The 23,201-nt window shown below is 43.1% G+C and overlaps 2 protein-coding genes and 1 non-coding gene across 3 annotated transcripts in view; 1 reads left to right on the top strand and 2 right to left on the bottom strand.

Annotated features, from left to right (window-relative positions):
* Positions 1 to 1,159: 1,159 nt before the first annotated feature.
* Positions 1,160 to 1,407, bottom strand: LOC128626931 (small integral membrane protein 10-like protein 2A). The gene has a single exon (XM_053662394.1). It carries the CDS (start codon positions 1,394 to 1,396, stop codon positions 1,160 to 1,162), a length of 237 nt encoding a protein of 78 aa, XP_053518369.1. The 5' UTR covers positions 1,397 to 1,407.
* Positions 1,408 to 9,685: 8,278 nt separating this feature from the next.
* Positions 9,686 to 9,791, bottom strand: LOC119049314 (U6 spliceosomal RNA). The gene has a single exon (XR_005082497.2). It is a non-coding gene; the product is annotated as a U6 spliceosomal RNA (small nuclear RNA).
* An 8,058-nt stretch (positions 9,792 to 17,849) lies between these two features.
* Positions 17,850 to 23,201, top strand: part of LOC119049310 (zinc finger protein 449-like) — a 26,907-nt gene continuing 21,555 nt past the window's right edge. Inside the window, exons 1-2 of the mRNA XM_053662324.1 lie at positions 17,850 to 18,203; positions 20,044 to 20,248. Of these exons, the coding sequence (XP_053518299.1) occupies positions 17,850 to 18,203; positions 20,044 to 20,248 (559 nt within the window). The remainder of the gene's footprint in view (positions 18,204 to 20,043; positions 20,249 to 23,201) is intronic.

Raw genomic sequence — 23,201 nt, 5'->3', positions numbered from 1 at the left:
AAGGAAATCCCCACTTCCCAGAACCTTGGGGTTCACAGCACACTCCTGGAAGTCGTCTGTGCCACAGGATGGCATTCTGTGGCACAAGGAGGGCTGTGGGTGGCAGAAGAGCAAAACCGTGGAGGGCGGGGGCTGGGGAGAAAGGCACCTTTCCACGCTTCCACAACCGCATCCTCAGAGAGGAAGGAGCAGAACAAAAGTGGCAGCGATAGCCTTTCTGGAGGCAGACAGCAGCCCCCTGGCCCTGAAGACACAGTGCAGGGAGCTGCAGAGAGCCCGTGGCCTGAGGGCTGAGAAGGGGACACCCCTGGGGGTTCAGGCTGCCTACCCAGGAGGGTGGAGGAGAAGTGTGGCAGCATCTTTTCTCCTCTAGGGCCTCTCCGTGGCCTACCGTAGCCCATTCCCCTCCATTTCCTCTGGCTCTGGTGACACCTGCTGTGCCTCTGGGGAAAGGGGACCTGGAACTGGGCGGTGAGTGGGAGGGGACAGTCGGGTCTCTATGGGAGATGGGCTGAGCTGCTGATTGGAGCCATGTCTAAGCTACAGCTGCCCCTCACCCCCAGTCTGGAATCATGACAAGGGACTCTGAAGATCCCGAGGCTGCCCTGCCTGCCTCTGCTGGACTCCGCAGCTCTCTGGGCGCAGTCTCAGGCCCCTTCTATGTTTCATCCACAGCCCCAAGGGGCCTCGATGTCTAAATATTATGGCAACTGCCTCCTCCAGCCCGCAGGGCCAACCTCTCTCTGGCAGCCTACCTTTATAGGTCAGGCTGGTCAAAGCAGGGTCCCTGCAGCAGCAGCATTTCTTCTTTCTGGTTTCCCTCTTTTGCCAACGTGAGGCAACGGGTCGGCTGTACTCAGATCATGTCCTCAAACCCAAAGTCACGGCTCCGTTTTCTGAGGTTTTTGTGCAATCCAGCACTGGTCGCGAGGGGTGCGCTGCAGGTCACGCGTGGGTCTGGTGTTCGGTGGCCTGGGTGGCTCAGTGGCCAGCGTCCTCTCTGGAGCGCTAGGGTCTAGAGGTCTGGGCCGCCCCGCCTCCTTTCCATACCGCCTCCGGGGGATCTGGGCGGCTGCACTGTCCTCCTTGTGGGCGGGTGGACGCACGGGAGGGCTGGTTGGCGCAGGACCCTCCTGTGGGTCACTGTGGCCACAGGCGCTCACTCGATCCGCATCTGCAGGCGGACGTTGAGCATCACCGAGGCCACGATGTAGAAATAGGGGAAGTTCATGCGCAGCCGCCAGGCCAGATCAAAGAAGGTGAGCAGCGTGCGCGTGAGCCCCTTGCAGAAGGCACAGTAAGAGCCACGGGCTGCTGCAGAGCGGGACAGTCGCAGTGCCAGGCCAGACAGCGTTGCCACCGCCGCCACTGCTGACAGAGCTGTGGATGCCGCCATGGGCCTTGCAGATGCAGACCTCGCCACCACTGGAGCACCAGCGGCTGGCAGGTGGGCGTGAGGCCAGGGTTCCCTGAATCCCAGCCCTGGGTCTGCTCCCTGGCTGGTTTCCTCTGGCCTCAGCTGCAGCAGCCACTGCTCCTCCTCTTTGTCTAAGAACAGCTCCACCCTCTCACCAGCCTAGCTCCGCCCTTATCCTATCCAAGCCTCTTCCTGCGAGCCACATAGTTGCTGCAGCAGTTACAGCCTCGCCCAGGGCACCAGCTCCTCTAGCAAGCTCTCCTTTCCATGCCACTGGCTGGCAAGCCACAGGGCCTGTGAAAATTGGAAGGCGCTGCTTCCCTGGGGGGGGTGGTGTGGAGAACTGGAGGGCTGGTGCGCTAGACTGCCATGCTGATTCTGTAGAGAAGGCCCATCCAAAGGGCCCTCCTTTTCACACCACCTTCCACTGTCCTTTACAGAGTTTTCATAGCTTGAGGAACAACATATCACTACAAACTGCATCTCACGTACACCAGGGAATTAACTCCAAGTTACTGGATGATTTCTCCTACAAATCGTTGCCATGGTCTGTGCCCTGTGAGCAGATCACAAAACCAGATCACAAGACCATATCACAAGAACCCTAGCTAGGACTGGATCTCAGCTCTACTGAGCAGTACCCCTTCTCTTTACAGCCAGCTGTATAATATTATCAGGTGTAAGAATGAATACTTTTAAGAAAGAAGCAAGTGGGGAAGTAAAATATTATAATTTGGTCTCAGTCATCTTGAAACCCCCAATCCTCTCCATAGGTGGCCTTGAATTTCCCTGTATATAACCCTTTCCTGATTCAATACTTCAAGTATTTATTGGGCAAGAATTATCTGCCAGGCATTGTTGTAGGTGCTGGGAGCAAAGCATAAAAACAGCAACAAAATCTTTTCCTTCAAGGAGCTAATATTTAAGTGGAGAGAGACATACTATACATTTGTAAATAAGACTTTTTAGCTAATAGCCAGGGACATGAAGAAATTACACCAGGAGTGTGTGATAGAGTGTTTCATAGTAGAAGAAGACAAGTTTTTCATAGAATTTGGCCCGGGAAAGCAACCCTAAGGAAGTTACATTTGAGGTGAAATCTGAGGAACTATGGGAAGGATATAGCCATTAAAAAGCTAAAGGAAGAGCCCTGTCTGGTGTAGCTCAATGGATTGAGTGTGGGCCTGTGAACGCAAGGGTCACTGGTTGGATTCCCAGTCAGTACACATGCCTGGGTTGTGGACCAGGTCTCCAGTAGGGGGCAGGCAAGAGACAACCAAACATTGATGTTTCTCTCCCTCTCTTCCTCCCTCCCCCCCCAATACAAAAACAACAGCAACAAAAAACCACCAAAAAAACCTGGAGGAAGAGGCCTCCGAGTGGAGTAAATAGCAATTGCACGGGCATTGAGGTTAATTTTGACTAAAAACTGTTGATGAGGTCTTTGCCTAAGTGTTTTATAGAGGTTATCTCCTTTTTTTTGTGGTCACCTCTTGTGCAACCCCACTGGGGACCTGGCCCTCAACCCAGGCATATGCTCTGACTGGGAATTGAACATGCAACCCTTTGGTTCACAGGGCAACACTCAATCCACTGAGGCACACCAGCCAGGGACTGAGCCATATTTGTATCACTCTTAGACCATATTTTCTGCCTGGGAGAGTAACACTATTTTATTAGTCATGAACTATGGATGTCATTTTTTTTGTGCTGGCATATGACTCTCAAAATTGTCCATGCTGATAATTCCTACAGATCAGTTACAAAGTTCTGATGCCTGGATGGGCAAAAGCCCTGTGAGTGACTGGCTAGAAATCAAGGTTTCCATGAGTTCTGGTTGGGTGAATTTACCTACTGTTCAGTAGGCACAGGTGTTTCAGATTTTACTGAGGACATGATACTTTTTTGTTTTTGTTTTCCCCAATAGCTTCAATACTGAGTTCACTGAACTTTGGTAATACAATAACACCCAGCCCAGTATATTTCCTGAAAAGGGATGAGCCTCTAAGGGTATCAATGCACAAATAGCAGATGCATAAAATTCTCAGGTTGAACCAGAAAGACATGTACTGGGCTCTCACCAGGACATGCAGACACTGTAAAGACCCTGAAGGTAGCTGGCTCACAGTCAATCTTTGGTATCTGAGACAAACAAATATATGGTCTAATGATAGGACTATGTAACAAAAGTTACATGCAGAAACTGTGAGCTCCTGCAGCTGCAGACTTTCTATTAACAGGCCAGGCAAGTCTTCTGAGAAGGGTCTAAATCACCTATAAGTTATTGTCGGATGATCTGGAAGAAAGGGGAATTTTTCAGTTAAAGCAGGATATGTTGAATTGCATCAAAAAGAGTAAAATACCTAGGAAAAAACTTAACCAAGGAGGTGAAGGACCTGTACTCTAAAAACTGTTAAGACACTGAAGTAAGAAATTAGGATACAAGAAATTAGGATTGAAGAAAGAGGATACAAGTAAATGGAAGGATAAAGATTGGAAGGATTAATATTGTTGAAATGATCATACTACCCAAACTACTTTACAGATTCAAGGAAATTCCTATCAAAGTACCAATGTCATTCTTCCCAGACCTAAACCAAACAATCCTAAAGTTCATAGGAAGCCAAGAAAAGACCCTGACTAGCTAAAGCAATCTTGACAAAGAAGAACAAAGTGGGCCCTGGCTGGTGTAGCTCAGTGGATTGAGCATGGGCTTCAAACCAAAGGGTCCCCAGCCCTGATTCCCAATCAGGGCACATGCCTGGGTTGTGGGCCAGGTCCCCAGTAGGGGCCACATGGGAGGCAACCACACATTGATGTCTCTTTTCCTCTCTTTCTCCCATCCTTCCTCTCTGTCTAAAAATAAATAAAAATTTTAAAAAAGAAGAAGAAAGTGGGAATTATAACATTCCCTGATCTCAGATTTTAGTGCAAAGCTACAATAATCCAAATATATGGTACTAGCACAAAAACAGACCCAGAGATTTATGGAACAGAATAGAGAGCCCTGAAATAAGCCGTAGCTTATTTGGTCAACTAATCTATGACATAGGAGGTAAAAACAGAAACTGGATTAATGACAGTCTCTTCAATTACTGGTGCTGGGAAAATTGGACAGCTACATGCAAAAAAGATAATGAACTAACCTCTTACACCATATACAAAAATGAACACATTAAAGACTAAAAAATAAGTCCTGAAAACATTATTCTCCTATAAGAAAATGTAGGAAGTAAACTCTTTGATATCAGTCTGAATAATAAGTTTTTTTAAAGATTTTATTTATGTATTTATTTTTAGCAGGAAGGGAAAGGAGGGGGAAAGGAAGGGATCAAACCTGAAACCCAGGCATGTGCCCTGACCCAGAATCGAACCGGCAACTCTTGGCTTTGCAGGACGATGCCCAATCTACAGAGCCACACCAGTCAGGACACTCTGAGTAATATCTCATTTGATAAGTCCCCTCACTAAGAAAAACAGAAGCAAAGATAAATAAACAGGACATCATCGAACTCAGAGGCTTCTGCCCTGTGAAGGGAACCTTCAACAAGAGAAAGGAAAACTAACTCAATGGTAGGATATATTTGCTAACAATATATCTGATGAAGGGTTGATATTCAAAATCTATAAGAAACTTGTACAAGTCAATAACAACAACAAAGAACAATCCAATCCAACACTGGGCAGAGGACTCAAATATACCTATCTCCAAAGAAGATACACAGATGGCCAACAGACATATGTAAAGATGCTCAACATAACCAATCATCACAAAAATGCAAATCAAAACCACAATGAGATACCACTTAACACCAGTTAGAAAGGCTATCATCAAAAAGTCAACAAATAACCTGTTGGAGAGGGTGTGAAGAAAAGGGAGCACTTGTGCACTGTTGGTGGGACTGCACACTAGTTCAGCCTGCATGGAAAACAGTATGGAGATTCCTCAAAAATCGATGCTCATTGCAGCATTATTTACAATAGCCATGGTATGGAAGCAGTGTAGGTTTCCATCAAAAGATGAATGGATAAAGAAGACAGACAGACACACACACACACACACACACTGTAATATTATGCATCAATAGAAAAGGACAAAATCTTGCCATTTGCAACAACATAGATGGACCTAGTGTGTGTTACACTAAGTGAAATAATTCAGGCAGAGAAGGACCAATACCTTATGTGGAATCTAAAAAAACAAAAACAAACTCATAGAAACATCGACCAAAAGGATGGTTATTGGGTAGGGCAGGGGTGGGGGAATAGGTGCAAGGAGAAGGGGAGTACAGCCAATACTACTGTGATAAGTTTACACAGTGACAGATGATTACTAGAATCAGTGGAGTGATCACATTACAAGGTATAAATATGCTGAATATCTATACTGTGCACCTGAAACTAATATAACCAATATAAGATTGTATACCAACTATTCTTAAATAAAAATAAATTAAAAAATAAAAAGCAGGGTATGTTGAAGTGGCAGAGATACTTTTTGAAACAAGGTCAATTAAGATTGAGGGGACTCTGTTCACTCATTTAGAGACAAAATTAACATACCATGAATATTACTCTCTAAAATGTAAAATTTGGGGGCTTTTGAGTATGTTCATAAAGTATATTCATTTGCAAACAACATCACTACAAATTCCAGGAACTTTTCAACATCTCCCCCCAAAATAGAGATAACCATCAGGAATCATCATCATTATCTTCAACACCAGCAGCCTCCTCGACCACCAATCTCAGTTTTGGTTCTTGGGGTTTGCCTAGTCTGTGCTTTTCCTACACATGGAGTCATACAACGAATGCATACTGCTTTGTGACTGGCTTCGTTCAGGTAGAAAAATGTCTTCACAATCCATCCATGGTGTAGAAGGCACCACTACTTTATGTTTTTATATGGCTAAAATCCCCCTCCACTGCACAGATAGACCACTTTGTTTATTCAATAATCAATGAATGGACATAAAGTCCCCCATTTTCCTCTAAAACTAGGCTTTTATGAATACATATATGATTGCTTGTGTGGACACTTGGTTTGAATTGTCTTGTACCTGTACTAGGGAGTGAAATTGCTAGTTCACAATGGTAACTATTTATTTTTTGAGATATTTTAATAATATAATAATTCTATTTAGTGCATTGTTTGTGTTGAGTCTGAGGTCTCCCATGTTGCATAAGGCAAGGACTCCAAAAGAGTCCCACCAGTAATGTTATAACAAGGGACCAGCGAAATCCCAGGAACACTTATTAAAGTGTTCTCATTGGATGCCACACAAGGGTCAGCACGTAAGGGTTTCAGGTGTGGCACAGAAATCACAGTTTTTAGCAAGTTCCAGCATGATATTCTCCCACCACAGAGGGTGGGGATGAAATGGGGGCAGGTAGGGCTACTGTCCCTTTGATAGATAACTCAAGAGTTGGAAAATTTTAGTTTAAGGTAAAGTTAAGTCTAGTAGGTAATGCATATGTTAAAGCTATTGTTTCAGGAACTGCAGATAAGGTCCACCACTCAGGGGACAGAATGGGGCAGATCTCCTGGGGCACGCTAGAGATTACAGCATGGGGAATGAGTGGAGGCATCCAGGCCATTGTGCTCCAGGGAGAGACAGAGGACTAGCGGCCCCTGGGTGAGGATACCCAAGAGGAGTGTGCTACAGTTTCTTTCACCTAATTATCTCCCTTAATTTCAAAACCCCTCACCACACCTTGTTTATGCCCTATTATAAAAGGCTTCCTTGGAAAGAAAATGTTAAGACTGTTTTGTTAGGGTGCAAACCCGCTATCTCCTCAGATTGCTGGCCGTCTGAATAAAGAGCGCGTAAGGATCGAATCCCTGACTCTGCTGGTTGGATTTGGTACCTAAGAGCCAGCCTAAGTGCCGCTGTCTTTGCCGGTTTCACCTTCAGGCCGGGAGACAATGGAAGGCTAGCCGAAGGTGCTAGGTCCCCCACTCTAAACCCAAACAGGGAAGTGAAGGGGCAGTGGGCGCAGGGATACAGTCCTTTCACGCTCCCCGAAAATAGAAGGCACGGCGGGAACCACGCCCCCAAACCTAACGGGAGCCGGGAAGTGAAGGCGCGGTGGGCACCGAGATACCGGCCCTTCATGGGCGGGTGATGTGGAAAGAGCAGCGGGCACCCTGCCCTCCTCTTTAAACGAGAACTGTGAATTTTGAGCAGCGGACACCAGACCTTGTGCTTTGAAGCGGGACGAAAATGGACGGCGCGGCAGGCTTCCTTCCCACTCAGAAGCCACAGTAGCCATTCACGTCCAACTCTGCTCCACGTGGTTCCAGAGCGACTAGGAGGAAAGGCTGCGCATCCCGCAATTCCTTCCATGGGTCGCGCCAGTAGGAACAAAGGGTAACGGCCCCTTTCCCGCCTGGGTCCCCTCCCCCCCCCCCCCCCACCGCGCTCCTTGAGACCCCACAGGGTCTTCTACGGGGATACCAGGGGCCGGCAGCGGCTCTCCGGGAAGCGGGACCTATTCACCAGTAGGGGGCGCACTGGAGCCCCGCGCTCGCTCCTGGCGTCCCATTTTAAACCGGCTTTTAGATGTTTAGGGACTTGTCTCTAGGGACACCTTTTCCCTCGTGCCCTCTTTTCAGGACGCCCATTGCCTCTTTCCGAGCGCCTCTTTATCCACGGGCCCTGTGAGGGGCACGTTCATTCGGGAGGGTCTGGAGAGAAGCCATTACACCTGAGGAGAAGTGAAGTTTTCATCCCGAAAAGCCAGTGGAGGGGATCCCGGAGGATCAATTCCGTGGGAGACCTGAGGTAAGGTTTGGGTCAGTCAGGGGAGAGCCGCCAACTGTGAGGCTGGAGGACATGGGAGGTGGGACCCTGGCCTAAACTGGCGGATTCCTGGATTCCCCTAACGACCCTCACGTGCCTAGACCGGGGGAGTGGACGCTTTTTAGGAATGAGTTCTTGTAGCAGAGCTGTCTCTGTGCCAGACACACGGCCGTTCGCTTTCCATGCATTTGGGTCTGCCAGAGGCAATTTTATGAAGAGGATGTTACAGAGAGAGGCAATGGGTGCCCTTTAGGAAACTAGCCCAGGGTGAAGTGGGAACAGAGTGTCGTTTCTTGATGACTGGGCAGGAAAAGAGTCGTGAGTATTTTATTTCTTGGTCTGGTCCAGGAAAGAAGACTTAGGTAGGTGAGCTGTGCGGGTAAATGCAGAGAGAGAGGACCCATAGCACACAGGCAGATACAGGTCTTCACAACTGTGGAGATATGAATGTGCCTGCCTACGTGACCTCCGAGACTGAACTAAGAACATTTGGATGTTTTTAGGCATGAGCATAGCAGGAGTCTGTGGTTCCTAACCTCATCACCATTTCCCTCTGACATTTGCTATGGGTCGTGGGACCTATTATTCTGTCCTAAGCCTCAAGCCTCAGTGCCCTCATCTGTAGTTAGGGCATAATACTAGTACCCCCCCCCAACATTGATTGGGTGAGGGCCAAATGAACTAATATATGTAGGAGGCCTGTAACAGCACCTGGCTAAATGCAGGTGGGATTCCTGATGGCCTGCCCTGTGCAGTGTGTTTTTGTCATGAGAAAGCCACTTGGACTGCCATTGCAGGATGAGTATCACAGTGATGTTGGCTGAACTACACAAACCTGGATTGGAGAAGAATGGGGGATTGTTGAGTTTTTGCCTTTGCAGGGCATGGCTCTCACTAAGATGCCAGTGATTGAAGGTGGCTAGGGTTACTCACTAGTATAGTATTTCTTGCCTACTTATGTTCAGACTCACAAGAAAATTGTTATTAGATTGGGAGTGGAGATACAAGCCTGCACAGAGAACTCTCCATGAGGAGAGTGTCTAATGGTGGGTGTTTTTAGCAAATTCTAGAGAGAGCTGTATGCTCTCCTCTATGCACCCATGGTTGTCAAGCACTTGCAGTTTTTATCTTAATACATTTCAATGTAAATGTCCACATGCCTCTAGTTCCTAACATTGGACCTTACAGTTCTACAGGGTTGGTAGATGGGTTTGGACATTTTATAAACTTTTTGGAACTTGGGTGCAGAACTGAAAGCGTGTGTCTGTTTTTCTAGGAAGTGAGTCCATTGCTTTCATCAGATTCTTTTTTATATTGAAAATATTTTTATTATTCAATAGTTATAGTTCATGTACAATATTATATTAATTTCAGGTGTGCAATGTAGTGATCATACACTTATATAACTTACAAAGTGATTATCCTCAGTAAGTCTTATACCCACCTGATACCACACATATTTATTAAAAATATGGAATGCTTTATGAATTTTCATGTCATCCTTGCACAGGGGCCATGCTAATCTTCTCTGTATCATTCCAATTTAGTATATGTGCTGCTGAAGTGAGCACTCATCAGATTCTTTTTTCTTGTTGTTGCTTTATTTTCTAAGATGTCACACAACAGGTCAAACTTTTTCTAAGTATACATACGTTTATTTTACAGAATGTGAGTGATTTTTAAATAATATGTCTAAAATTTACATCCAGACAAATCCTTTCTTTTGCCAACACCACTTTCATTTAAATTAGTTGGATTTACATTTGGAACATACCTTCATTTTCTTTCTTTCTTTTTCAGTTTACCTTCAATAATATTTTGCATTGCTTTCAGGTATATAGCATAGTGGTTAGACAATCATATACTTTCCCAAGTGTTCTTCCTATATTTTCAGTGCCCACTTAGCACTATACGTAATTATTATAATATTATTCAATATCCTTCTTTTGTTTATATTTTCACCTAAGGACTAGTTTATTGATTTTAGAGCTAGGGGGGATAGAGAGAGAGAGAGAGAAATATCAATTGGTTGACTCCTGTACACGCTCTGATCAGGGGTCAAACCCACAACCTAGTCATGTGCACCCATCAAACCAGCAATCCTTTGGTGCAGATGATGCTTCAACCAGTTCATCCACTCAATCAGCACATTGACTGTATTTCTTATGCTGTACTTTACATCCCCGTGATTATTTTCTAGTTACTATACTAGAATCTGTACTTCTCAATCCTTTCACTTTTTTACCCAGCCCTGCAACACCCCTCCCATCTGGCAAACATTGCTTTGTTATCTGCATCTGAGTCTGTTTGTACTTTGTTTGTTTATATTATTCTTGAGATTCCAAATATAAGTGAAATCATATGGTATTTGTCTTTCTCTGACTTATTTCATTTGGCAAAATACCCTTTAGGTCCCACAATGCTGTTGTAAATGGGAAGCTTCATTCTCTTTTTATGACCAGGTAATATTCCGTTATATATATGTAGTGCCAGTATTTTACACTCTTCTATTGATGGGAACTTGGATTGCTTCCATATGTGGGTGATTGTAAATAATGCTGCAATGAACAAAGGGTGCATATAGTCTTTTGCATTAGTGTTTTGGGAGTCTTCTGGTATATACCCAGAAGTGGAATTGCTGGGTCATAAGGCAGTACCATATTTCATTTTTAGAAACCTCCACATTGTTTTCTTCAGTGTTTGCACCAATCTGCATTTGTACCAAGAGTGCATGAGGGTGCACTTTTTTCCACATCTTTGCCAACATTTCTTGTTTGTTGATTTATTGATGATAGCCGTTCTGACATGTATGAGGTGATATTTTATTGAGATTTCAATTTGTGTTTTTCTGATGATTAGTGATGTTAAACAACTTTACATATATCTATTGACCATCCATCTTTATATCATCTTTGCAGAAGCATGTATTCAGGAACTCTGCACATTTTTTAGTTGGATTGTATGGAATTTTTGGTGTTGCGTAGTATGAGTTTTTTATAGATTTTGGATACTAATTTCTTATTGAAGGTATCATTGGAGAATATCTTTACCCATTCAGTAGGTTGTCTTTTTATTTATTATTATTTTTTATCCTCCTCTGAGGACAGTTTTTCATGCTTGAGACAGACAGACAGAGAGAGAGAGAGAAATATCAGTTGGTTGCCTTCTTGTATGTGTCCCCATAGGGGATCAAATCTGCAACCTGAGTATGTGCTCTGACTGGAAGTTGAACCCATGACATTTTGGTTTATGGGACAATGTACCAGCCAATGAGCCACACCAGCTAGGGCTGTCTTTTCATTTTGTCGATGCTTTTCTTTGCTATGTAAAAACAAAGAAATGTTTTAGTTTAGTAGTCCCATTGTTTACATTTTCTTTGGTTTCCTTCTTCTATATCAGAAAAAATATTGCTAAGAGAGATGTCAGGTATTTTAGTGTCCATGTTTTCTTTTAGGGGTTTTATGGTTTTAAATCTTTTATTTATATGATGTAAGAAGGTGGTCTAGCTCCATCTTTTTTTGCATGTATTTATAGGTCTGATTTTCCAAAAACAATTATTATTTTTTTTAATTTTTTAAAAATATATTTTATTCGGGCCTGCGAACCAAACAATCTCGGTTCGATTCCCAGTCAGGGCACATGCCTGGGTTGCAGACCAGTTCCTTGCAGACCAATTCCCAGCAGGGGACGCATGAAAGGCAACCATACATTGATGTTTCTCTCCCTCTCTCCTTCCCTTCCCCTCTAAAGATAAATAAATAAAATATTTTTAAAAAATAAAAATATATTTTATTGATTATGCGATTACAGTTGTCCCATTTCCCCCTTCATTCCCCTCCACCCTGCACACCCCCCTCCCCACAATTCCCCCCTTAGTTTATGTCCAGGTGTCATAAGTTCTTTAGATTCTATATTTCCCATACTATTCTTGCCCTCCCCCTGTCTATTTTATACCTATTGTCTATGCTACTTATTCTCTTTACCTTCTCCCCCCTTCTCCTCCCACTCCCCTGTTGCTAATCCTCCCTGTGATCTCCATTTCTATGGTTCTGCTCCTGATCTAGCTGTCCACTTAGTTTGCTTTTGTTTTAGGTGTGGTTGTTAATAACTGAGTTTGCTGTCCTTTCACTGTTCATAGTTTTTATCTTCTTTTTCTTAGATAAGTCCCTTTAACATTTCATATAATAAGGGCTTGGTGATGATGAACTCCTTGAACTTGACCTTATGTGAGAAGCACTTTATCTGCCCTTCCATTCTAAATGAAAGCTTTGCTGGATAGAACAATCTTGGATGGAGGTCCTTGCCTTTCATGACTTGGAATACTTCTTTCTAGCTCCTTGCCTGTAAGGTCTCTTGAAAAATCAGCCAACAATCTGATGGGAACTCCTGTGTAGTTGACTGTCCCCTTATCTCTTGGTGCTTCTAGGATTCTCTCCTTCATTTTAATCTTGGCTAATGTAATTATGGTGTGCCTTGGTGTGTTCCTCCTTGAGTCCAACTTCTTTGGGACTCTCTGAGCTTCCTGGATTTCCTAGAAGTTTATTTCCTTTGCTATATTGGGGAAGTTCTCCTTTATTATTTGTTCAAATAAGTTTTTCACTCATGGCTGTTCCTCTTCCCCTTCTGGTACCCCCATAATTCAGATGTTGGAATGTTTAAAGATGTCCTGAAGGTTCCTAAGCCTCTCCTCATTTTTTTGAATTCTTGTTTCTTCATTTTTTTCTGTTTGGTCATTTTTTTTTCTTCTTTCTGGTCCACTCGATTGATTTGAGTCCCAGTTTCCTTCTCATCACTAATGGTTCCCTGTACATTTTGCTTCATTTCGCTTAGTGTAGCCTTCATTTTTTAAATCTAATTTGTGACTAAAATCAACCAGTTCTGTGAGCATCCTGATCACCAGAGTTTTGAACTGTGCATCTGATAGGTTGGCTACCCCTTGGTCACTTAGAATTATTGGCTCTGGAGCTTTGAGCTGTTGTTGTGTTTGCTCCTGTTACATATGAGGAGCGGAGCCCTGGGTGTTCACCAGGGTGGGGCAACCCAGGTCACTGGGTTGTGAAGCTGTATGTGGGGGTGGGGTCAGAGAGGCGCAATGGTGTTTTTTCCACTCTCTCTTGGATTTCAGTCCCCTCTGCTACTTCCCACAAGGAAATTGGGCCCTTCTGCCGCTGGTTCTCAGATGTGTGGGCTTGTGCACCAGCCAGGACCCTGTGGGTCTCTCCAATGAACTCTCTGTGAGCCTGGGAGCCTCTCCCTGCACCTCGACCCCCAAAAGTGTTTCGAATTGGTGCTTTTACACTTTATTTCCCATCACTGGGGCCCTGATTTGTGCAGTCTGTCTCACTGCTCGCTCCTTTGCCTGGTTTATCGGTCTGGCTGAATGGTTCATTGTTGTCAGACTTCGGTACAGTTCAATTTTCTGTCTGTTTTGATTGCGTTTTTGTGACTAAATCTTTAAACTTGGTTGTGTGAGGAGGTACAGTGTTTCCACCTGTGCCTCCATCTTGGCAGGAAGTCCCCAAACACAATTATTTTTTTTAAAGATTTTATTTATTTATCTTTAGAGAGGAAGGGAAGGAGAGAAGGAGAGAAATACCAATGTACGGTTGCCTCCCGTGAGTCCCCTGCTGGGAACTGGCCTGCAACCCAGGCACGTGCCCTGACCGGGAATCGAACTGCATTCGTGTGGTCTGCAGGCCCGCACTCAATCCACTGAGCCACACCAGCCAGGGCCCAAACACAATTATTGAATACACTGTTTTTATCTCATTGTATGTTCTTGCCTTCTTTGTCAAATATTAACTGACCGTATATGTGTAGATTTCTTTCAGGGCTCTCCATTCTACTCCAGTGATCTGTCTGTTTTTATGACAGTCCTGTGCTGATTTGATCAGTATAGCTGATCAAAATCAGCTATAGTTTGATAGTTTGATAGAAGTATAGTTTGACATGAGGTAATGTGGTATCTCCATTTTGTTCTTCTTTTCCCAGATTGCTGTGGTTATTTGGGGTCTCTTGTAGTTTCATATAAAATTTTGGATTATTTGTTGTAGTTCTGTGAAATGTACCATTGGTATTTTAATAGGAATCACATTGAATCCATAGATGCTTCTGGAAGTATGGAAAAGGTGAAAATATCAATTTCCCTTATCCATGAGCAAGGGTATGTTTCCATCTATTTATATCTTCTTCAATTTCTTTCTTCAGTGTTTTATAATTTTCTGAGTACAGGCACATGCGCCTACACTGCATCGAATTGTTGATGCTCAACCATCTGAGTCACACGGGTCAAGGCTCTTTGATGCGATTTTAAATGGGATTGTTTCCTTAGTTTCACTTTCTGATAATTCATTACTGGTGTACAAAGTGCAACCGATTTCTGGACATTTAGTTTGTATCCTGCTGCTTTATTGAATTCATTTATCACTTCTGGTAATTTGGGGGTTGAAATTTTTAAGGTTCTCTAGATACAGTAGCATGTCATCTGCAAATAATGACAGTTTTACTTCTTAATTTCCAATTTGGATGCCTTTTTATTTCTTCTTGTCTGGTTGCTATAGCTAAGGCTTCCCGTACTATGTTGAATAAGAATGGGGAAAGTGGACATCCCTGTCTTGTTCCTGATCTTAAGGGAAATGTTTTAGTTTCCCCCCACTGAGTATAATGTTAGCTGTGGGTTTGTCACATATGGTCATTATTATGTTAAGATATGTTCCCTCTATTCCAACTTTGCTGAAAGTTTTTTTAAAAGATTTTATTTATTTATTTTTAGAGGGGAAGGGAAGGAGAGCGGGAGAGAAATATCAATGTATGGTTGCCTCTTGTGCATCCCCTGGTGGGAACTGACCTGCAACCCAGGCATAACCCTGACTGGGAATTGAACTGCAATCCTTTGGTTCGCAGGCCCACACTCAATCCACTGAGCTACATGAGCCAGGGCCTGCTGAGAGTTTTTATTGTTACTGGGTGCTGGATTTTTATACTTATCTGTATCTACTGATATGATCATATGATTTTATACTTCACTTTTATGTGGTATGTCACATTAAAGGATTTAAGGATATTGTACCAGCTTTGTACCTCAAGAATAAATCCTACCTGATCATGGTATATGAGCTGTTTTATTTGTTGCTGGATTCAGTTTGCTAATATTTTTTGAGGATTTTTTCATCTCTGTTCATCAAGGATATAGGCCTATAATTTCCTTTCTGCATAGTACCATCATCTGGTTTTGGAATTAGGATAATGCTGGCCTCATAAAATGAGCTTGGAAGGCTTTCTTCCTCCTGAAACTGTTTTTGTAATAGTTTGAGAAGGATAGGTGTCAGTTCTTCTTTGAATGCTTGGTAAAATACGCCCATAGAGCCATCCAGTCAGGGACTTTTGTTTGTTGCAGGGTTTTTTTAAAAGATTTTTATTTATTTATTTATTTTTAGAGAGGGAGAAAGAGAGAGTGATAAATATCAATGTGTGGTTGCCTCCCATGTGGCCCCCACTGGGGTCCTGGCCTGCATCCTAGGCATATACCCTGACTGGGAATCGTACCTGCGACCCTTTGGTTTGCAGCCTGTGCTCAATCCACTGAGCTAGGCCAACCAGGGCTTGTTGCGAGTTTTTGATTAGTGTTTCAATTACATCAGTTGCAATCAGTCTCTTCAGATTTTTTTTAAGATTTTATTTATTTATATTTAGAGGGGAAGGGGGGAAGGAGAGAGGGAGAGAAACATCAATGAATGGTTGCCTTTTGCGCGTCCCCTGCTGGGAACTGGCCTGCAGGGAACCAGCCTGCAACCCCAGTATGTGCCCTGACTGGGAATCGAACCGCGATTGTCTGGTTTGCAGATTTTGCTTCTTAATTGGGTTTTGGAAGAGACGTATGTTTCCAGGAAAATTATCCATATCTTCCAGATTGTTCAATATATTGGCATTTAGTTGTGTATAATATTTTCTTGTAATGCTTTGTATTTCTGTGGTTTCAGTTTTTACTTGTTCTCTTTCATTTCCGATTTTATGTATTTAGGTCCTCTCTTTGTGTCTTAATGAATATGGTTGTTTATCTTTCCATAGAATCAGCTCTTGATTTCATTGATCCTCTGTATGGTGTTTTTAGACTCTATTTCATTATTTCTGCTTTGATCTTTATTATTTTCTTTCTTCTACTCACTTTGGGCTTTGGTTGTTCTTTTTCTACTTCCTTTAGGTATAAGATTAGATTGTTTGAGATTTTTCTTATTTCTTGAGATAAGCCTAAAAAGCTACAAATTTCTGTTTTAGGCCTGCTCTCAGTACGTCTTAAAGATTTAGGGTTGTTGTTCCCATTTGTCTCAATCTTTTGATTTCTTCTTGATCACATTGTTAAACCATTTATTGCTTACTGACATGTTATTGAGCCTCCATGTATTTGAGTGTTTTCAGTTTTTTTTTTCCTTTAATTGATTTCTAGTTTCCTACCATTGTGGTCATAGAAGATGCTTCGCATTATTTTCACCTTTTTAAATTTATTAAGACTTGTTGTGTTTCCTAACACATGTTCTATCCTAGGATATGTTCTATGTGCTCTTGAGAAGGATGTATATTCTCTTGGTTTGAGGTAAAATGCTCTGATAATATCAGTTAAATCCATTTGGTCTAGTGTGTCCTTTATGGCTCCAGTTTCCTTGTTGATTTTCTATCTGGAAAATATCCATTGGTGTCAATGGACTGTAAAAATCCTCTACTGTGATGGTATTACTGACATTCTCTAACTTTGTGTACATCAAGACATGCTTTATATATTTACATGCTTCAATGATGGGTATGTAAATGTTTACAAGGGTTATGTCCTGTTATTGGATTGATCCCTTTAGTATTATGTAGTGTCCTTCTTTGTTTCTTATTCCAGCCTTTGTTTTAAACTCTATATTGTCAGATATAAGTATTGCTTCCCCAGTGTTTTTATTTGCATGAAGTATTTTTCCTTCCCTTTACTTTCAGAATGTGTGTTTCTTTCCTTCTGAGCTAGGTCTCCTGTAGACAGCATGCATATGGGTCTTGTTTTCTTCTCATCAATTCAGCTACTCTATGTCTTTTGATTGGAGCATTTAAGCCATTTACATTTGAACTGATTATTGATAGGTATGCATTTATTGCTATTTTTTCTTTTTAATTATGACCCTCCTTTTCTTCTTAAGATTTCATTTATTTATCTTTAGAGGGGAAGGGAAGGAGAGAGGTAGAGAAATATTGATGTATGGTTGCCTCTCTTGCGTCCCCTGCTGGGAACTGGACTGCAACCAAGGTATGTGCCCTGACTGGCGATCTAACCACAGTCCTTTGGTTCACAGGCCCGTGCTCAATCCACTGAGCTACACAAGCCAGGGCTTCTTTCTTCTTCTTAAAGAAGTCCTTTTTAACATTTTCATAAGTTTCTAAAAACTATCCAAAAGATTATGGTCTGCTACTTTGGGGCTTTGCAGAAAAGCAAGCAATTAAGGGAGGTAAGGATGCCCTCTGATAACCGCTGCTGTTTCTCTTTTCTCATTTGCCCTCTACTCAGCTGTAGGTGCCTCCTGCAAAGAAATATACACAGATAGAAATTCCAGTCTGCGACTTCAGGTGCCAGATAAATTGAACACTGCTGGAAGATGACAATGGCTACTGTCTTCAGTAGTGCAGTCCAGGCCTCCTTGAATATAGGCTCCATGTTTGAAGAGTATGATAATGACTCTGAGGTCATCCGTCAGCGCTTCAGGCAGTTCCAGTACACAGAAGCAGCAGGGCCTCGTGAAGTTTTCAACAAACTCTGGGAGCTTTGCCATGAATGGCTGAAGCCAAAGACTCGTTCTAAGGAACAAATGGTGGAGCTTCTAGTGTTGGAGCAATTTCTGACAATCCTGCCCCGTGAGCTAGAAATGTGGGTGACAGAGCAGTGTCCAGAGACTACGGAAAGTGTTGTATCACTGTTAGAAGAATTACAGACCAAACTGGAGACAGCAGAGCTACAGGTGAGAAAAGAGTTTGGAATCTTGGTAATTAAACCAAAACAGTGTCAGAGGCAGGTGGGATTGGATGGGACATTTGTCTCTGTGTCATTCTTCAACTCCAGGATTTCTCCACAGTCCTTTTCATGATGCTCTTCTACTGCAGAAAACATATGGATCAGTGGTTTTCAACCTCATCATACCCAATCCCCCTTCTGTAACAAATATTCTCTAACTGCCCAGTAAATGTACTTAAGTGAAATTCATAGTTAACAGGACCTACCTACAATCATTCCTCAAAAATATCAATATTATGCTCTAGTGTCTGCACACCAGATCTGGCCACAATGGGTTTTGTATACCCTGTGAGCTAATAATGGTTTTGAAGTGTTATAGCATTGTTAAATAGAAAAGAGAAGGAAGGAAAATAAGTCACAGCCTGAATGTGGCACAAAAAGCATGAAATATTTACTATCTGGTTCTTTACAAAGAAAGTTGTCCAACTTTGAGTCAAGTAGAGTCTAGAAAGAATTTAAAGGAAAAGGAACATAGTTCATTACAAAGTACAAAGCATTTTAGCATGCACATGTCTGGGTTTGAGTGCACCACAAGACCTCATGAAATTGTCAGGGGCTTGCCTCTCTGCAGACCCACTGTAAAGATGACAGTTTGTGATACAGCTCAAACACTAAGAGCAGTGTTGCTGTTTGTCATGTGATTTTCCAAAGTGGCAAACAACTCTTGGTGAATCTGAACAATTAGTAGTATTTTTTAAAAAAAATAAAAAATTCAGTTTACACCCAGTATTATTCTGTATTATTTTCAGGTGTGCAGCATAGTGGTGAGACAGTCATATATTGTACTTTACACAGTATTCCCCCCTGATATTCCCAGTACTCACTGGCACCGTACAGTTATTACAATCTGAATGACTGTATTTCCTATGCTGTCCTTTACGTCACCATGACTTATATTCCCAAAGTATTGCTTCCCTAGAAAAGTCAAATGAAGCTAAAACTTGCAAAAAATATGTTGTGAATACATGACCAACAAGGTAAGGCTCTTGACAGGTTCTTTTGCCTATGTGAATACTTGAGGGGGACACTCCAAATTTGGTAGGGACCCAGAGCAATTCTGCACTGTTCATTATCTGTACTCCCATCTCTGCCCACTAAATTCTCATAGCCAGCGCCTGCCATCATATCCAGAACACCTCCTGGGGGTGGTGGCCCTGCCCTCTGTTCAAAAGCACTAAGCTAAGCCTGTTTGAGGTGTGTGATAGCTGAGCACAGGGCAGCATCTCTGGAGAAGGGAGAAAGTAGTTCTAGTTGGGGACACTAGGGGCACTGGAGTCTTGTGTGTTGATGGGACTCTGCAGTTAGCCTGCATGAGCAGGACTCTTCCGAAGTGTGCTGCCTGTAGGATGGAATGCGTTTATGATTTCCCTTCCTTTGTGTCTCCTTGTTTGGCTTACTACATGAGATGTTGTCTTCATGTGGTATAATCCTGCATTGCCGGCATGGTAGGCACCAGCCAAGGGTGGCACTTGAGCACTAGCAATGTGGCTAGACCAAATTGGGATATGCTATAAGTATAAAATGCACACCACATTCAGAAGATGTAGGCTGAACAACAAAGCAGGTGAAATATCATATTAATAATTCTTTATACTGGTTACATTATGAAATTATGGTATTTCCGATACATTGGGTTAAATACTGCATGTTATTAAGGTTGACTTTAACTATTTTACTTTTCACATGGCCACTGGAAAGCTTAAAATGACTTGGGTGGCTTGCGTTATATTGCTACTGGGTACTGCTGGTCTGAACCTTAGAATGATGGGTTCTGGCATTTTTCCCAGATCGATAGGCAGGAGATGCTCTTGGAAGACCCAGCAGCAGTTGGAATGGCCGATGTGCTACCAGACATCTACCTGGAGACACTTCCACCCCAAGCAATGGGACCTTTCTCTGAAGCCCCAGTGGCAGAGGTGCAGCTCCCACAGGCAGGGCTGCAGGAGCTGAGTGATGATGCTACTGGAGAAGGCCAGGCCTTTCTGGACCCTGGTAAGGCAAGGGTTTTATTTCCTTTCCTTGATTTCTCTTTTGACAGCTCAGGAGCTCTACAGGGTTGGGGTTGGTTATAAATGCTGAATACCAGATGAAAATGGATCACTCTGATAAAGAGTAGAAGAAGGAAATGTCTCTTGAGCAGTGGCTGGCCACAAAGCATACCAGATAGAGCAGTGTTCAGAATCCCTTGAGCTGATGAACCTGCTCAGGAAGGAGGCTTTGACCAGAATGTTGTACAAGAAATCGAGGAGAGCTTGAGTGTTATGAATCAAGATTAATTTCCCCAGGATATCTTATATCAGTGGAATCTGTGGTGTTGTTGTGGGTCCCAAGGGCCTAAGTGGCTCTTATGGCCTAAGAGCCACATTCACATGTGTTATTTCATCAAATACCATACTCATTACAATCTTTTAGGAGGATGTAATTGCCTGCCACAGTAAAGCAAATATGTATCTTTTCCATAAAAGCCTAGACCGGTGTTTCACCAACCGTACTAAGGAGATTCTCTATAGCAGGATCACTTGGGGTGCATTTTTAACAAGCTGTCCAGGCGAGTTCTGCACATACTACCATTCAATAAACACTGCTCCAGACAATGTAGGAGTTAGTACAGGGTGAGAAAACCCAGGGGAAGAAAGGCTCTTAGAAGTTCATGGAAGTCTTGAAAGTGATCAAGGACTTTCCAAGATTGTTTATAGGGAGAAAGCACAAGGTTCTTTGGGCATACCCTGAGAGATATCACATTAGAAAAGACCATTATACTGCATATGAATTTAAAAAAATCTGTTAAATACCCAAGTACCTTTCCTGGGTTCCTTGGTTTCCCATATCCTAAATGCATGAGAATGGATGTGCTGGACACTAGGATCCATTTACTCTTGAAGCCAATAGAAATTCTACCTCTGGTATTTTCTTACCTATGGTTTGCCCCCCGCTTTTGTGGTCTCTATTCCAAATGCTGTCTTTTCCCTCCAGGTGTCTGGCAAGTGGGGAATTGTACTTGTGAGACTCCACCCTCTCCTTGGAAAAGATGGCTTGGTCTATCCTAGGCCTAACAATAGGACCTTATGTTACCTGTGCAACACCCCCACCCATGGAATTCACCTCATAACATCACAGTAATGTTATTTGGTCACAAATTTTTCTCCCTTTCTGCATTTGTTCAATTTTTCTGGGTACCAAATTTCGTAGCTTGCTCTAGCAAGTTCTGAGCATGCAGAAGACATGTACTCTGTCTCATTTTTTTTTAACAGAGGTGACCAGGAGGAAAAACCCAAAAGGACACATGTATGTCCATTAAGGTCAAAGCCAAACTATGTAAAAATGTTGTCATTTATATTCTAGCCTCTACCTCACCTATACCCCTGATCTGTTAACAAGTGTTTTAAAATCTGTAATTCTGTGTGTATGCCTGCAGCAAGTGGCAGAACCTAGCCAGTCGTGTTCAGTTATAAATCTTTGTGCATATGAATTCCCATTACATGTGTGTGAATTTGCTCTTCTTACCAACAGTGCTAGGTACAAAGATCACATATGATGTTGAGCAGCACTATGGCTCTTGATTCGAATACTTTAGTCTCTTGAGCACGGGAAAGTCCAGTATATTTAACAAGGGAGAGATAGAATGATGTAACAAGTAAAACACATCAGTTAGGAGAAAAGGAAACTACCCATTTCTCATTACTGTTTAAAGTAATATAACATCCTTTGTCCTGCTGACTGGGAGGTCTTTATGTCTATATCATGGTCACCAAAGTCTCTTCCTCCTTACCACTTGTGGAGGGTTGAAGGATCTGCAGGCTGATCTAGGAACAAGATAGGACCGGGGCGGGGGGGCAATAGCACACACAAGCTTTGTTGGCAACTCTTTGTCAGGTGTGCTTGTGAGGGAAGTCAGGGGTCAGAAGGGAAAGGACACAATGGAATTCTCCAGGGAGTAAGGGCTCAGAGAAGGGGCTTAGCTGTCTAGGTGATGTCACAGCCCAGTAGCATACTGGCAGCTTATTGGTCACAGAATTCCAAAGCGCAGTGGCAGCTAGGAATCATATAACTGCAAGGCTCCATCTTTTCAATGGCTGGCAGTTGTGGGGTGATATTTTATGGGCTATGCAAAGGAGGGTGGCTCTAAATGGCTAAAAATATGCTTCTGGGGCTAATTTTCAAAAAACTGGTTGTGAGAGAATTTGAGGGTGGCACTTGCAGGCTTTCGAGTAAGACATCCCAGCCGGGAGTGAAGAACTGAACAACCCAGTACAAAGAACTTTGTACTGGGAACTTCACTCTCCAGCTGGGAGTGAACAACTGAACGAGCCCAGTACAAAGAGGGCTCGTTCACACCCTTAGACTCATTTCCAGAACAACCTTTAGGGTGGCTACTGTGGCATTTGAGGGCAAAGAGAAGAGCGCTGCCAACAGAAGCAGGCATAGAGGCATGACTTCTGACTGACATTCAATATGTACCAAACTCCTCTGGGGCCAAGCCATAAAAGATGCACTGTGAGCATCCTTACAGGGGCATATATCAGCAAGACAAATTTCTAGGTGAGGAACGATTGGTTAGTGGGCTTATACATTTAAACCTTTAATAGATATGGTTGAATGTCCTCCAAAATTACTGTACCAATTTTCCCTCCCATTCCAGCATGTGAGTGCCTGTGTCTGCTCACCTTCACATACTGGCTTGCCTTATGATCAGTGCCATGGCTGTTTCCCCCATGTTGGCAGACAGAAGGAGGGTTCATATCTGTGAAGATCTTTTTAATCAGTGTCCAGTTCATCCAGTATTTGTGATAGTTTTTCACTGACTGCATGAGCAGAAGGTGGGAACTGAGGTCAGAAGGGTGGCAGACAAGTCAAGGGGGGATGGATAATGGCCTTCACTGACATGGGCTGTGAACATTGGTTGTGGAATACAAATTAGTGATAGTGGCAGGAGGAGGGCTCTGAG

The sequence above is a fragment of the Artibeus jamaicensis genome, unplaced genomic scaffold, assembly GCF_021234435.1.
Source record: "Artibeus jamaicensis isolate MK-2021 breed Jamaican fruit bat unplaced genomic scaffold, CSHL_Jam_final contig_240, whole genome shotgun sequence".
In the NCBI taxonomy this organism is placed as follows: domain Eukaryota; kingdom Metazoa; phylum Chordata; class Mammalia; order Chiroptera; family Phyllostomidae; genus Artibeus; species Artibeus jamaicensis.
This window is presented reverse-complemented; position numbering and strand designations above follow the sequence as displayed.

Excerpts from the sequence above, each read along its gene's own strand:
- LOC128626931 (XM_053662394.1), bottom strand. The coding sequence starts at position 1,396 with ATGGCGGCATCCACAGCTCTGTCAGCAGTGGCGGCGGTGGCAACGCTG.